The 14769-nt window shown below is 38.8% G+C and overlaps 1 protein-coding gene across 8 annotated transcripts in view; it reads left to right on the top strand.

The window, feature by feature from the left end:
- The first annotated feature begins 2435 nt into the window (after window positions 1-2435).
- The window catches only part of atp2b3a (ATPase plasma membrane Ca2+ transporting 3a), a 31442-nt gene continuing 19108 nt past the window's right edge, over window positions 2436-14769 (top strand). For 3 of the 8 annotated variants that reach the window (XR_014535882.1, XM_083555199.1, XM_083555196.1), the window contains exons 1-5: window positions 2436-2738; window positions 5642-6154; window positions 11804-12001; window positions 12352-12609; window positions 13158-13283. Coding sequence is in view for 6 of the 8 variants with exons in the window: in XM_083555199.1 (XP_083411325.1) it covers window positions 5947-6154; window positions 11804-12001; window positions 12352-12609; window positions 13158-13283 (790 nt within the window). In the remaining 2 variants the exon portion in view is untranslated. Of the gene's footprint in view, window positions 2739-2886; window positions 2906-5055; window positions 5154-5641; window positions 6155-11803; window positions 12002-12351; window positions 12610-13157; window positions 13284-14769 lie in introns of those variants that run through there. The other 5 variants (XR_014535883.1, XM_083555201.1, XM_083555200.1 and 2 more) reach the window with 3 other exon arrangements.

Raw genomic sequence — 14769 nt, 5'->3', positions numbered from 1 at the left:
TACTTAAGTGCCTTCTAAACTCTAACACATAGCACTTTCACAAACAGGCCTTTTTAGTGAAAACAAAAAAAAAGAAAAAAGATTAAATTAAACCAGACGTATTTTTCCTGTTCTGTCTGCAGGAAGATGCAGCTCTGCCTCTGCCATGTTAATCTGTATTCTCTGTAGTGTTGTGATGCGTGATATTCACGTAGCAGCAGTGGTGCTGAGAGAACGCGTTTGAGAAACAGTTTAGCGACGAGAAATCAATTCAAATATAAAACATTGGTCACAAATTATTGGTCACTTTCTAAATAATAAACGTATTGCGCATCTACTAATAATTATATATAAATACATCGTTTTTTACTGATGCAAATATGTTAAAAACGATGCATCGCGATACAAATGTAAACTTTTAACTGATGCACATGTTTTTTTTTTTAAACGAATTAAAAAAAATTTAAGTCGAAAATATCCGACTTAAATTCTGTCTGTCCACAAGGGGGCAGCACAAGTTCATTGGGAACTCTGGAGTTAATCAAATCATAAGAAACATGACACACTATTTCCCTGATACACACTCTATTATACACTGTATTACACACTGCATTACACACTCCAACACACAGTCCAATACACAGTTTTATACATACTCTAATTACGCATTTAATATACACTATAATACACACTTCAATACACACCCTGATACACACTCTTACACACTCTAATAGACACTCTGATACACACTCCGATTTCGACCTGTTGATGAGTGTGATAATAAGCACAGCTGAGTCAGTGTGTGTCTGAGGCAACTGTGGTAGAGAACCAAGATCAATTGATGTCTCCGGTACACTTTACCAGTTATAATTAGGGTTTAATTAGGTTAAAGTTCACGTCCAAACACACACACACACACACACACACACACACACACACACACACACACACACACACACACACACTGACTTGCTCCTTTACAGTACATGATGCTTTATTAATGACAGAAGAAGCCTGGAGCACACACTATGACTCCATGGTGCATAATTAATGCTCAGATGTGTGTGTGTGTGTTGTGTGTGTGTGTGTGTGTGTGTGTGTGTGTGCGTGTGTGTGAGAAAAATTCATAAAGGGAATACTAAATAAAATATTCATCCTTATAATAAAATGCAGTGTTTATTAGTCTCAGTCATGGTTGTCAGTCAGCTGATTCACTTGTCGTAGATCATCACACACACACACACACACACACACACACACACACACACACACACACACACACACACACACACACACACTTTCTAGCTTCTAAACTAAGGTATATTACAAAAAGGAGTCAGTCCTGCCTCACAGCTCTTGAGTTCCTTAGTGGAACCAGAGCTTTGTAGGTTCTTGTGTCTGCACGTGTTTCCTCTGGGTTCTCCAGTTTCCTCCAGGTTCTTCAGCTTTGAATAAGTGTGTCCAATGGTTCATTCATGGTTAATTCCTGCTGCACACCCTAGTGTTCCTGGGATAAACTCTGTATGGACTCTTGATGGACAGTGTAATGGGAAACAATGGATCAAAAATAAGGTGACAGCGTTCTTAAAGTTCATTAAGAGGTAACTATCATCACCAAAAAAAGATCTCTATTAGGAACATCAGATCTCCATTATGCCGAACCTTTAGCTTCAGCATGTTCTCTTTATCACATAACACCAACATTGCATCATGAGCTTGGAGCTTCTGAGGTGAAGAACAGAATCGGCTCAGCAGCTGGTCCTGATGCTGTTCCTGTTGTATTGCTAGATAAGAGAAAGCTGGCATTAGGAACAAATGGAAAAAAGTGTTCCTTGGGGCTTGAACGATGCAGCCGTCACCACCACCACCACCATCATCATCCTGATTGGTCTCTCTCTCTCTCTCTCTCTCTCTCTCTCTCTCTCTCTCTCTCTCTCTCTCTCTCTCTCTCTCTCTCTTGCTCTCTCTCTTCATCTCCTTTATGTTTTGCTCATTTGTTAAATCTCCACACTTTTACCCATAAAACCCAACAAGCGTGGGGGCACGTCCACATGCACCACCACTAACCTTCTTACTTTTAATGGGTAAAAGCATGGAGATTGCTGGATGAGAGAAACCTGGCAGTAGGAACAAATAGCCCCTCAAGAGTTCTTGGGTAGGTGGAACTCAAAAACAGGTTCTGCTTATAACCTGTACGGTCTCCATTAGATATGGATCCTGAAGGTGCCTTAAGGAGAGAAAGAGAAATCAGCTCATCTTCCCTATCTTCTTAGGACTTGAGTGGTGCAGTCACAACCATCACCACCACCACCATCATCATCATCCTGATTGGTGTCATTCTCTCTCTCTCTCTCTCTCTCTCTCTCTCTCTCTCTCTCTCTCTCTCTCTCTCTCTCTCCTTCCCGTGATGCTCAGCTGCAGAATCTCCACGCTCTTCCCCATAAAACCCAAAAAGCGAGGGGGCACGTCCACACGCACAACCACCAGCCTCCTCGCGCTCCGTTTCCGCCTATCCCCCACTCCCCCCCCCCACCAGCCGGTTCCGTTCCGCGCGCGTGAGGCTGCCGGAATACCGCTCGGAGGTCGCGCGTGCGCGTCCTATCGGCAAAAGGGCTGCGGTAGTTTTTTTTTATTTATTTATTTTTTGCCATTTTCTCTTTTAGATCCTTCTTTTATTATTATTATTATTACTATTATTATTAGCATTGCATTTGTATGATAAGGTGTGTAAAATGTCCTTGGAGCGAATGGCCTGTCCGGTGAGTACCACACACACACACACGCAAATGCGCGCGCGTATAAATTCACTTTAACGCCGCTTGTGCGGATTTATGATTTGTTTTTGCTGTGCATTTGAGAAGCGCAAGTGAAAGTGTGCAAATCTTCTAAGTAAGTGTGTAGAAAGAAAAGGAGGAATTCCACAAAGGTAGTCAACAAGTGCGCGTAATAATAAATTTTCAATAATAAATTATTGTTATTATTATTATTATTATTATTATTATTATTATTGTAAATGACCAATAATAATACACATGAGCACGTGACGGTGGTGTGTTAAGTGATTTAAGATTGTCGTGTTTTGAATTCGAATGCATTAGTCTGATCATACTTAATTGGATCAAGTTTAATAATAATAATCATGATCATACTATAAATAACAAAAGCAGTAATAAAAAATTGCTATACTAATGCTAATAATTGTAATACTAATTATAATAATAATCAGAATAAAAGGATCAGACGTCATGTTGGTTTCAATGAAACGTCAGAAATGATATTAAATCCACTCTCTAATGGCATTCATGGTTAGAATGAGACCAGAATAATATGCAAAACGACGCTTTTGCTTTTTTTTCTTCTTTCTGTGTGCGTGCACTGACATCAAGGTGAACTGGCGCGTTTCTGAAGGTTACCGAGAAAAAGCCGAGGAGTTAAGTGAATGTTCAGCTTCATTTTGGCACTGCGCTCCCTCCCGTCCTGCCTGACCGACACCGCGCATGCGCGGGATCTCAACGCATGCGCAGGGAAGGGCATGCGGGTTGGCGCAGGGATGAGAAAAACACGCACAAGCGCGCGCGCGCGCGTACGCACCATGCACTCACACACACACCGAATCTCCGATCTGTTTTTACACTGTTATCTGTAAAGAATATTTTATACAGACTTATTAAAAGAGCACTGTTGAAATCTGCAATTCGATTGGCCAGAATATGTTTTAATTGATAAATTAATGGAAAGAGTCTCCAGTGTCAATGCTGTGTGATAGTTTGGGTTTAATTTTAAATTGTCTAGGTGTGAGAGTAAGGAAACACTTCAGGGTGTGCAATTAAAGGGAAATATTTTTCTAATCTAATCTAATTCCATCCTGGTCACATCACCTTGGTGTTGATTTGTTTTTTTAGAAAAACATGCAAAATGCATCCAGTATGTGTAGTACCAGTCACACTTATTAGATACACTTATTTTTCTGTGTTTTTTTCTGTATTTCTTTTTATTATTTTTAACATTGTACCTTAATACTGAGAACATCCAAACTATGAAAGAACACGCATGGAATTATGTAGCAAACAAAAAAGTGTTAAACAACTCAGAATATGTTTCATATTTGACATATAATGTAAAGATCCTAAGTAATTACATTTAGCTTTGAGGACAGTTTGGCAAACTCATAGCACTCTTTCATGAGATAAACAAAGTAGTCAAATGAAATATGGGTTTCAGTTCATAAGTCAAGACTTAATTTGTGACATTTCTTCTTTATGTGCTTAAGACCAATTGTTGTCTTGTGCAGTTGAAAGGTGGGTACAGAGCCAAAAGCCCTATTAGTTCTACTACAATCCCACTATTAAAAAAGCTCCTACTGTACCTAATCCATATTATGGCAGAAAAAACACACTCAGTTAAGTTAACAGAAAAGACAGCTCATCAATACTTTACAAAATGACGGACAGTCAAACTGAAAAATCCCAAAAACCTTAAGTGCAGTCGCCAAAACCATTACATGCTCTAACGAACCTGGCTTTCATGAGGACCATCCCAGGAAAGGAAGACCAACAGCTACCTCTGCTGCAGAGGACAAGTTTAATAAAATGATCAGCTTAAGAACCTGCCGATATACATAAAGGCTTCTCGGAGCAAAGATATTTCAACATTCACTGTTCAGAGGTGATTGTGTTAGTCAGGCCTCCATAATCGAATTTCAGAAAATAACTATTACTTTAAAAGAACAACAAGCAGAAGAGACTTGCTTCGGGTAAGAAACACAAGTAATGTACATTAGATCAGTGGAAAACTGTCCTTTGGTCTCATGAGTCCAAATCTGAGAGTTTTGGTTCTAACCTCCTTGTGTCTGTTAGAAGATGAGCGGGTAAATTGAGAGTTCCTGAATGTGTGGCTACCACAGTATTTTGCAGTGACGTGCTTTCTCATCTGGTTTGCACTTTGTGGGATAATAATTTGTTGAACAATGAACCAGAAACAGAGCTATTTGTTTTTAGAAGGAGAGTGAAGGAATTGCTGCATCAGATGACCTGGTCTCCGAGGAAAAGCAGCCAACAAGCACTCAACAGCTCTGGGAACTCCTCAAGATTGTTGGAAAACCATTCCAGATGACTACCTCATGAGGCTGGCTGAGTGAATACCAAGAGTGTACAAAACTATCAACAAAGCAAAAGGTGGCTACTTTGAAGAATCGAGAATAAAAAAACATTCTGGGTTTTTTAAGAAGTTTGTTTATTACATATTTTCATACATTTTCTTTCATAGTTTGGATGTCTCCAGTATTATTGTACAATGTTGAAAATGTGAAAAATAAAGAAAAAAAACACTGAAGTGGAAGGTGTTTCCAACATTTTGACTGGTACTGTATATAGACAATAACATGTACGTATATAATTCTAAAATATATCACATTTTCTTTTTACATTTTTCATCGGTGTATATTTTCAGGCTGTCTATAAAAAATAATTCAGTTTAAAAATCAAAATAGCATAAATTGCTGGATAAGGGCTTTTTATAATATCAGGGTTTTTCTGCTACCTATGTCTTATTGTTGACCTATTTATTTAAACAAAACACGACCAGCATGAAATTGTATGCCATCCAGGCTGTTGTTCATCACAGGATCATCTTTCGACTTTATTTATTTGTTCTCTTGCTTCAGGCTTTCTGCTTCACTCTGCTGTTGTGTGTTTGTCCACGAATGCCCCAGTCTCTTCACTTCTCATCAGTGACCTGCAGGGAAATGGATGGGAACAATGACTACCGCATCTCATGCTGACCTTTTCTGTGAATAGAATTTCATTTTGAATGGAGCTACAGTATATTGTACCTTAAAATTATCAGGCCAGGACGAATGGACTGCTCTTTCTTCAGTATGTAGACCCACCGCCAGAACTCTGGAGATCTGGGTCAGCAGAAGATCACTCTAGACGGCTACACAGCGGAGTCCTCAGATCAGAAAGCATCATGGGGGAATCTGTAAATAGCACCGTGGCGTTTCACCCCAAGAAGCAGAGGACTGACAGCGGAGGGCATGAGGGTGATTTTGGAGTTTCTTTGGAGGAACTGAGGAACTTGATGGAGTTTAGAGGAGCAGAGGCACTCCATAAAATACAGGAAAACTATGGGAACACTGAAGGACTCTGTCACAGACTAAAAACTTCGCCAGCTGATGGTGAGTTTACACTATAATCAGTCTTTGACACTCAATCGGAATCTGGCTGGGGGGTTAGCTGGGAATAAGAAGTTTATAGATAGAAGCTTATTTTATAGAAATAAATATTCCCAATAATAACCATATAATTAAATAAATTATCATTGAAATTAGGGGTTTTTGGCTGGAAGTAGAGGTTCTCTGGTGGGAACTAGAGAGTCTGGCTGACACCTAGATGAGCACAATTTTAAACTTGTATTGGTACATGGAAGTTTGCTAAGAAAAATGTTGGCTTCTTTAGAAATTATGCTGACTCTGAATGGAAACATTAAGACTTATGGCTCGAACAACAGAAGAGGTTAATTTATCGGGAACTTGGAGCCTTATAACTGGAACTAGAGGTTCTTTGGGGAATTATTATTTATTTTTATTTAGCTGAATCTAGGGGTGGTTTGGATGGCACTAAGAGGGTTATGCCTGGAACAAAGCGTATTTAGGCTGAAATTGGGGCATTTCTTGTTATTGGGAGACTCTAGTTGACACTTTTTAGGCTATGATTAGAGCCAACTAAACTCTGTCTGAAACTGAAATACTCTATCTTGAACCAAGGGGCTTATAGTTGGAACTAGGTGAGCACAGGCTTGAAATAATTGGTTATGGCTGTAACAAGTGGGTTCTCTGACTGGATGTAGGAAGCTTTACATTAACCCTCTCTAAAACTATGGAAGTAGAGGTGCTTTCTGGAATTAGAAGTGCTCTGGATTTATGTCTGTGGAGTTATGGCAGGAACTGATGGGCCTCTAGGGGATGTCTCTCTGCCTTTAGGGTATCTGTGTCTGGCACTTACTGGGCTTCAGCTGAAACTAGATTGTGTGCAACTGGCCGCAATCAGGAGTTGCACTTGTGTGCTGCTATGTGGTACGGGTTAATTTCCCCATTGCTCTCAGCCAATCAGAAAGCAATGTACTGTAATGTACTAGACTGACATTAATGAAGGATGACTGTCCTTTGGCTCCTTCACAATCTGGTGAACTAGTGTTATGCGGAATGTGCTTCTGGTCACCATGCATGTTTACTCTCTCTCTCTCTCTCTCTCTCTCTCTCTCTCTCTCTCTCTCTCTCTCTCTCTCTCTCTCTCTCTCTCTCTCTCTCGTTCTCTCTCTCTTTCTCTCACACACAAACTCTTTCTATCTGTCTGTGTTCTTTAGATTTTCATACAGTGACACAACAGGCCAAGGGTTTTTATCACATTAATTTTAGCAGGATACAGCTCCACAATTTTCTCTCTTTTGCTATGTGTGTGTTTGTGTGGGTCCAGTCCCTTTTCACACCCACTAGATCTCCCTCTATGTTACTTTTGAATTAATATTCTGCTTATTTACTCTTTATGCTCTGCTGAGCACCTTATAGTGCATTAAACAGGAACGCTACTAAATCCAGTTGTTTTTTGGAGATAAACATATTTAAAAACTCATTTATAAGCACCTGAGTAGGGAATCAGAGGATAATTTGGGGCACAGCCTATTATTACCATGGAAACTGCAGGTAAATGATCTACCTTTCAGTCACCTATTGTACAGTAGCTCTGCTGTAGAAAAACGCACTCACACAGTGCTTGCTAAAATGTTATTGCAGAACTAATAGGCATACTGCATGGAAATAAGAACTCTCACTACTTAAACTTAAACTATATGTATCCAGTGCTAAAACATTAGCTAAGTAATTAGCATTTTAAAGATTTAATAGCTGTATAAACCTACTAGCTAAAAAAAAATCCTGATAAATATAAATAAAAACAAATGGATGCTGCGTTCTCAGTATTGACTTTGCTAGTATGTTTACTTTGCTAGCATACTTAGCTAACTTGGCAGGTGATGGAGGATTTGCCTTGAAATAGCGTGTGAAATTCCATTTTCCCTTTTTTGTTCTAAGACAAATAAATGACCGAAAAAATTTAGCAAAAGAGTTTTTCTATTTGGTTTATAGTAATAAAGGAAATCATGATCAGTTCAAGATGCTAGTTATTAAAATGACCAACAGTAATAATTGTCACATGATGACATTCTTATCTCTACTCTAATGGCTACTTGGCTTTTTTCATTCATTTCAGTGACACGATACACTTAAATCTGTTTAAAAAAAGAGATCATACAGATCTGTGCACTAATTATTTTAATTCAATTCGATTTTATTTGTATAGTGCTTTCAACAGTGGACATTGTCCCAAAACAGATTTACAGAGATAAAGAATGGATATAAATGATATAAGGATATAAAATATGGATTTTTATGTTAATGCCTATAAGATTAAGCCTTATATTTTTATCCCTAATAAACAAGCCAGTGGCAAGTGTGGCAAGGAAAAACTCCCTGAGATGGTATGAGGAAGAAACCCCGAGAGGAACAAGACTCAAAAGGGAACTTATCCTCATCTGGGTAGCACTGAATATCAATTCATTTGAGTCAATTCAGTTGCTCAGCGGCTATATAGATCTTTAGGATATAGATGTGGAACCATTCCCAGCTGCACAAAGTGGTCTCAATTGAGAAGGACACCATTCAGAGGTAGGACATCAGGATGAACCAGGCAGATCAGAAGAGGTAAAGGACGTCATTGTTGAGGTGTACTGTTCAGTGAGGGGCGCTTAAATGGAGGACTGTTCATGCAAATTGCACCCCTAAGCTATTGAAATTCAAGAGTTATATTTATATTAAGTTCGTAATCTTGCGTACCAGTGTAGATTTATTAATTGCTAGAGACTCAAAGCACTTTTGTACGTCGCTCTGGATAAGGGCGTCTGCTAAATGCTGCAAATGTAAATGTAAATTGTAGAATTTATATTATTTTACAGTCCATTAAGCATACATCCTTATTCTTCTTGCTTAGTAACTTCATGGATCTTCAGGCTGTTCATGAGAAACCATCCTCAGTTACACAGAATGGATTCCAATTGAAGAGATCAGGATGAATGTCAGGATAAATCAGACAAATCTGAAAAGAAGAAAGGGACAGGTTTGCTGCTCACTACTATTCGTTTAGTGGTACAACAAAAAAACGCTTGTGTTGGTGCTACATACATTTTAAATGTACCTTTTTCTTTTTGTTGAAAGGATTTAAAACTGAATAAACCGCATGAATCTTTTAGACAAGCCACAATCAGTGATTCACCCCATTTTGCTTGTCTTATTTTTTTTACAAACATAGAGATTGTGGTAATAACTATTTTTGACTTGAATGACAAAAGCAGAGTGATTAAATTGTCAGATATTTTGTCACCTGCTGGGTGTGAAAAAAACAAAAAAGCACAGCTTGTATTTGCATCTTTCATGACATTTTTGTCACATAACGTCATCAGTGCATATTCATGATCTGGGATTATGCTTTGTCCAGAGATATAAAACTTCTCCATATTTTCTCAATAGCCTGGCTCCACCCCCCTACTCCTCTTGCTTGAAACCAGCAAGATTCACATGTTTCAAAACGTTTAAAATATGTTTCAATATAAACAGATTCAGTATGACTTAATTGTTCATTTCGTTTATGATCTAGTTTCTTTAGTTCATACAGGATCCGCACTGCTTTTGTTCAGACTGTTCACAAGCTCCAGCCAATCACATGCCACCAATGAGCTCACATGCTGTGTGACCTCTTGGGTGGTTTGGGACTCATATAAATGAAATATATATATAAAATAAAGCTCCCATTACAACTGACATGTTGCTGATCTTCACTGCAAAGTTTTCTGAGAATCTTCACAGAGAGAAATCTGTGATCTAATGCTGGCTTTGAAGTGATGGGGTAAAAAAAGAGAAAGGCATCATTGATTTTTACAGTGGCTTGACTGAAATGATGAAGATGATCGTGTGAATCAGGGTGATTTGTTGGAGGAAGAGTTGATATCCAGGAAATCCAGATTGATCAACATCAGAAGAGCTAAAAACGGCGCAGCTTCGCTACCTCACCGCCTCTCACTTCTCCTGCTGATGAGCTCATCTCATTGGGGTGACGCATGCGCAGGTGGGCAGACAGCCACTTTAAAGGAAAATGTACCTTGAACCGAGGTTGAAGCATCTAAACGTAGCTGAATATTCGACTGATATGATTTCACATATCTCATTGCAAAGTGAGGACCACATTTCACTTTTGGGTGCTAACTAACCTTTCTGCACAATTAGCTAAAGCTTATTTATCAGTGTAATCCATACGGTATTTAGACAGAACCCTTACACATAGGATGTTATTCTCCATTCAATAGAGCCCATGTTGCTTAGCAACGATAAATTGCTTTTAAGACATAATGGCATGGCAGAAGAATCGTTTTATTGCAAATATCATTAATATTGAATTCTATAAATTTAAGTTCTATAATGGAGAGTTTTACAGAAATTTAGATATTAATTCTAAATATACAAATTGAAAGTTGTGAGGGGAAAACTTTCCTAAGGCTACACGAGCAAGAAACTTTGTGAGAAACGAGACTCCAAAGGGATACACTTACATCTCTCATTAATAAAAAAAAACAACAATGTGAAACAGAGTGTAAAACAGTTTGTACCAATTTAGGTTTTATTACATACAATGATATTGATATTGAACATCTCAAGTAAAAAATGAAATATATATGAGAATAGTTTTCTGTGTTTTTTTTTTATTTTTGCTTTAACATTTACTCAAAGCCTCTTTTAGCTCAAACTTTTCATCACTAGTTACCATGATAGGTATCTCACATCTACATTTACATAAAAAAAATGAGATGTTGGAACAATTAAGCTCATTGTTTTAGATATTTTGAATTTCTAAAAGCTTGTGCTTATTTCTAATTTAAATGTAAAAGTAGTATTTGACTCAGTTGGATTAGAAAGCTGTGTAAAAAAATGTGTTTAAGCATTTATTTGTTAAATGTATTTCTTTTTTTTAATAAACCTAAAATTGGAAATTTCATATTATAAATTCAATGCATATATAGCGTGCATGCACATACATATAATGCAATAAAACACAATAGTATATATATTATACAAAAGTCATTGTATCATAGGGGTGATAGCGAAAAGAAACGGCTCTCGGATTGTGGTGATTTATTTCCCTTCAACACAGAGAAAAACACGAGGAAGAGAAGGTTAGAGTTATTAAAAAAAGAGATAGAGGGAAAGGGAAAACAAGAGATGAGAAGGCGATGAGTGAGAGAAAGGATGAAAGGGGAGTGAGGGATGAAAGAGGAGTAACCAAAGAAAGGAGGGATGAATTAATGAAAAGAGGATGAGAGGCTGCTGAGGGCAGGAGGTCTGCTTTGGTGAAAGGAACTCACACTGACAACCATCTGCATTCCCTCTCTCTCTCTCTCTCTCTCTCTCTCTCTCTCTCTCTCTCTCTCTCTCTCTCTCTCTCTCTTTCTCTCTCTCGCTCTACCCCCCCCCCCCCGCTCTAGCTCTGCCTCTATCTCCCCTTTCCCTCTCTCTCTCTCTCTCTCTCTCTCTCTCTCTCTCTCTCTCTCTCTTCCTCTCTCTCTCTCTCTCTCTCTCTCTCTCTCTCTCTCTCTCTCTCTCAGGCAGTTTTGCTTGTGAATGTATGACAGTAACCAAAACATGGCATCCATCTGTTTTAAATATCAGTCAAATATCAGTCAGTCTCATCTTCACCCTGCCATTCTCCTCCACAACCCACACCAGGTTTACGGGACATTCCCGCTGACCTGGAGAGGCGATGGCAGGTTTTCGGACAAAACTTCATCCCTCCGAAGAAGCCAAAGACGTTTCTTCAGTTAGTGTGGGAGGCTCTGCAGGATGTCACACTCATCATCCTGGAGATTGCAGCCATCATCTCACTCGGCCTGTCCTTCTATCGACCGCCGGATGGAGATAGCGAAGGTGATATGACCAGAGTTACCACATTTTATATGCCTGGGATGAGTTTTATCCCAGAACTCAGAGTGATGACTGTAGAGTGATGATTTTGTGAAAAACCTTAGCTTAACAACCTAAACAATATTTGAGCAACAGTTCAAAGCAAATCAAAGCAGATCCAAAGCAAATCAATGGCAATATTCAGTGAGTATTGTAAATACTCACTATATAGGACCTTTGAACTTAAATCTAGCTGATGCATTTTGAATGACATTTACAATTGTGGCATTTGGCAGACCCCCTTATTTATAACTAGTTATAAATAGTGATTTGTAACTGAACAATTTTCTCTTGCTTTCTCCCTGTATCCACAGCTTGCGTGAGTGTGTTGGGCGGAGTGGAGGATGAGGGCGAGGCCGAAGCCGGATGGATAGAGGGTGCTGCGATCCTCCTGTCCGTGCTCTGTGTGGTTTTGGTCACCGCCTTCAATGACTGGAGTAAAGAGAAGCAATTTCGCGGCCTTCAGAGCCGCATCGAGCAGGAGCAGCGTTTCAGCGTCGTCCGAAACGGCGTTGTCGTCCAAATTCCCGTTGCCGAGATGGTGGTTGGGGACGTGGCCCAAGTCAAATACGGTCCGTAATGAAGGGAATGGTCCTTTCGTTTTTTCTGGATATGTTTAATCTGGATTTAACATTGATAAACCAGGATACAATTTTGTAGGGATCTAGTACTGACCCTAAATTAAATTTAGTTGTATTTATATCAGGCTTTTTTAACATACATTTATGTATAAATAAATAAACACAAAAATATGGATTATCAATAAATACATTTATCTCTAATGAGTGAAATTGTGGTGAGGAAAAACTTTCTGAGATGACATGTGGAAAGAACCTTGAGTGGAACCCATCCTCATCTAGACATCCTTATTTAGATTCTCTTCATTGTTTGACAATCATTCAATTCTAAAATTGTGTAGTGTAGAGTCACAGTAGAATCACGTTAAATTCACGCAAAGGCATCGTTATGCATTTAGAATATTGTATCAAATAAAAAAGGTAAAATTGTATTAATTAAATTGTGGTAATTGTGAATTAGTTTTAAATTTATGTTAAAGGTTGAAATTCTGAGTTTGGAATAGCGCGCGTGTGTGTGTGTGTGTGTGTGTATGTGTGTGCAGGCGATCTTCTTCCTGCAGATGGAGTTCTGATTCAGGGAAACGACCTGAAGATTGATGAGAGCTCCCTCACAGGAGAGTCAGATCATGTCCGGAAAGCTGTGGATCGAGATCCAATGCTGCTGTCAGGTGTGTAGTGCCGTGCGCAATCTGTGTGCTGAAATTGTGTACTGAATGCTAAAGATGTTGAAATATTCGTGCCAACGTTTTATTTTATTTATTTATTTTTCCAATAAACTGTGAATCTCCTGGGACTTTTTCAGATGCAACAGCATATAGAGTTTATAGGATGGTGCGAAAAACAAAAAACACTGTTTAAAAGGAAATCTTTGTTAAGAGAGAGCAAGTGGAAAATATCCAGACTGGTTTAAAGTTCTGTAATACTGTGAAGTACTGTATGTAGTGATATACACAAATAATGTTTATGGAGGTGGAAAAAATGGGTATAATACAAAAGTGATTCCTCCATGCCTTTTTATACGCTCACCATTATTCAGCAATGGTTAAACTTTAGCATTCAAACTTTAACCTTTTACAGGAAATGTCTCCAGTGCAGAAGTAGTGTAGACCTTGGTGTAGACATTGTTCTCTTAGTTCCAGATTGCATTGCAGCTATACGAAACGTATTGAGTTAAGGAAAAGGCTCAGCTCACCTAGCCTGCACTGAACGGAATGACGGATTGTGGATGTTTGCATCGACATTAATTATCATAATGGCAGTGGTATTTACACAAAAGTTGAAGATTTGGAAGCTGTTCTGTTGAGTGTACAAAAAAATGGACAGACCAAAAGGCTAAAGTGGTGCCACATTGCTTTTGTTCAGGGAACTCAGAATCTGATTATGAATTAATAAGGATCAGATGTTAGTAATAAAGATTTGGATTTTTCCTTTAATGGCTGCTGGTTAAAAGTTTTCCTTATATAAGCTCATCTCTGCATCACAAGACCTTTAAATAGGATCCGCCCAGGCCTCTTCACTACATGGTGCCCTAGCGTGGGCGACGGCATACACTTCTCCTGCTCGAGAGTGGAGTGGAGATTCTCCAGCCCACTCCTGAGATCCCACACAGCACCACTAGGGGAACAGAATGAGCTCGCTGAGGATTAAAAACAAAATAAAAGAAAAAACTAAAATACGAAAGATGGAGTTCATTAATGATTAAACTACACCCCCTCTTTATCTCTTTCTTTGTCTGTCCCTCTGTCTCTTTCTATCTCTTCCTTGATCTGTTTTGTGAAACTAACACAAACCTAATCAGATTTCTGCCTGCTTTCTGTTTCCTGGAAAATCTGCGTAAAGCACATTAGCATTATCACAGGCTATGCTCTGTTTGTTTAATCATCACTACATGCAGCAGCATCCACAGTTTCCTCCTGATTTTACAGCTTCTTCTTGATCACGAACAGCAGACGTTTCTCAATAAACACTTCATTTTAGCTCGTGTAATGGACAAGTGTCAGAGATATTACTGTGGAATGTTAATCGTGAAGTAAATAAGATCGTTTATCAAAGCAATCAAAGAAATGCTTGTTTTATTCAGATACAGTCCTGTTCAGTCATGCAACCACGGCAGCACAAAGCAGAAAATCATGCAGATACTGGTCAAGAGGTTCA

Source organism: Silurus aristotelis, assembly GCF_946808225.1.
Source record: "Silurus aristotelis genome assembly, chromosome: 11".
Lineage (NCBI taxonomy): Eukaryota > Metazoa > Chordata > Actinopteri > Siluriformes > Siluridae > Silurus > Silurus aristotelis.
This window is presented reverse-complemented; position numbering and strand designations above follow the sequence as displayed.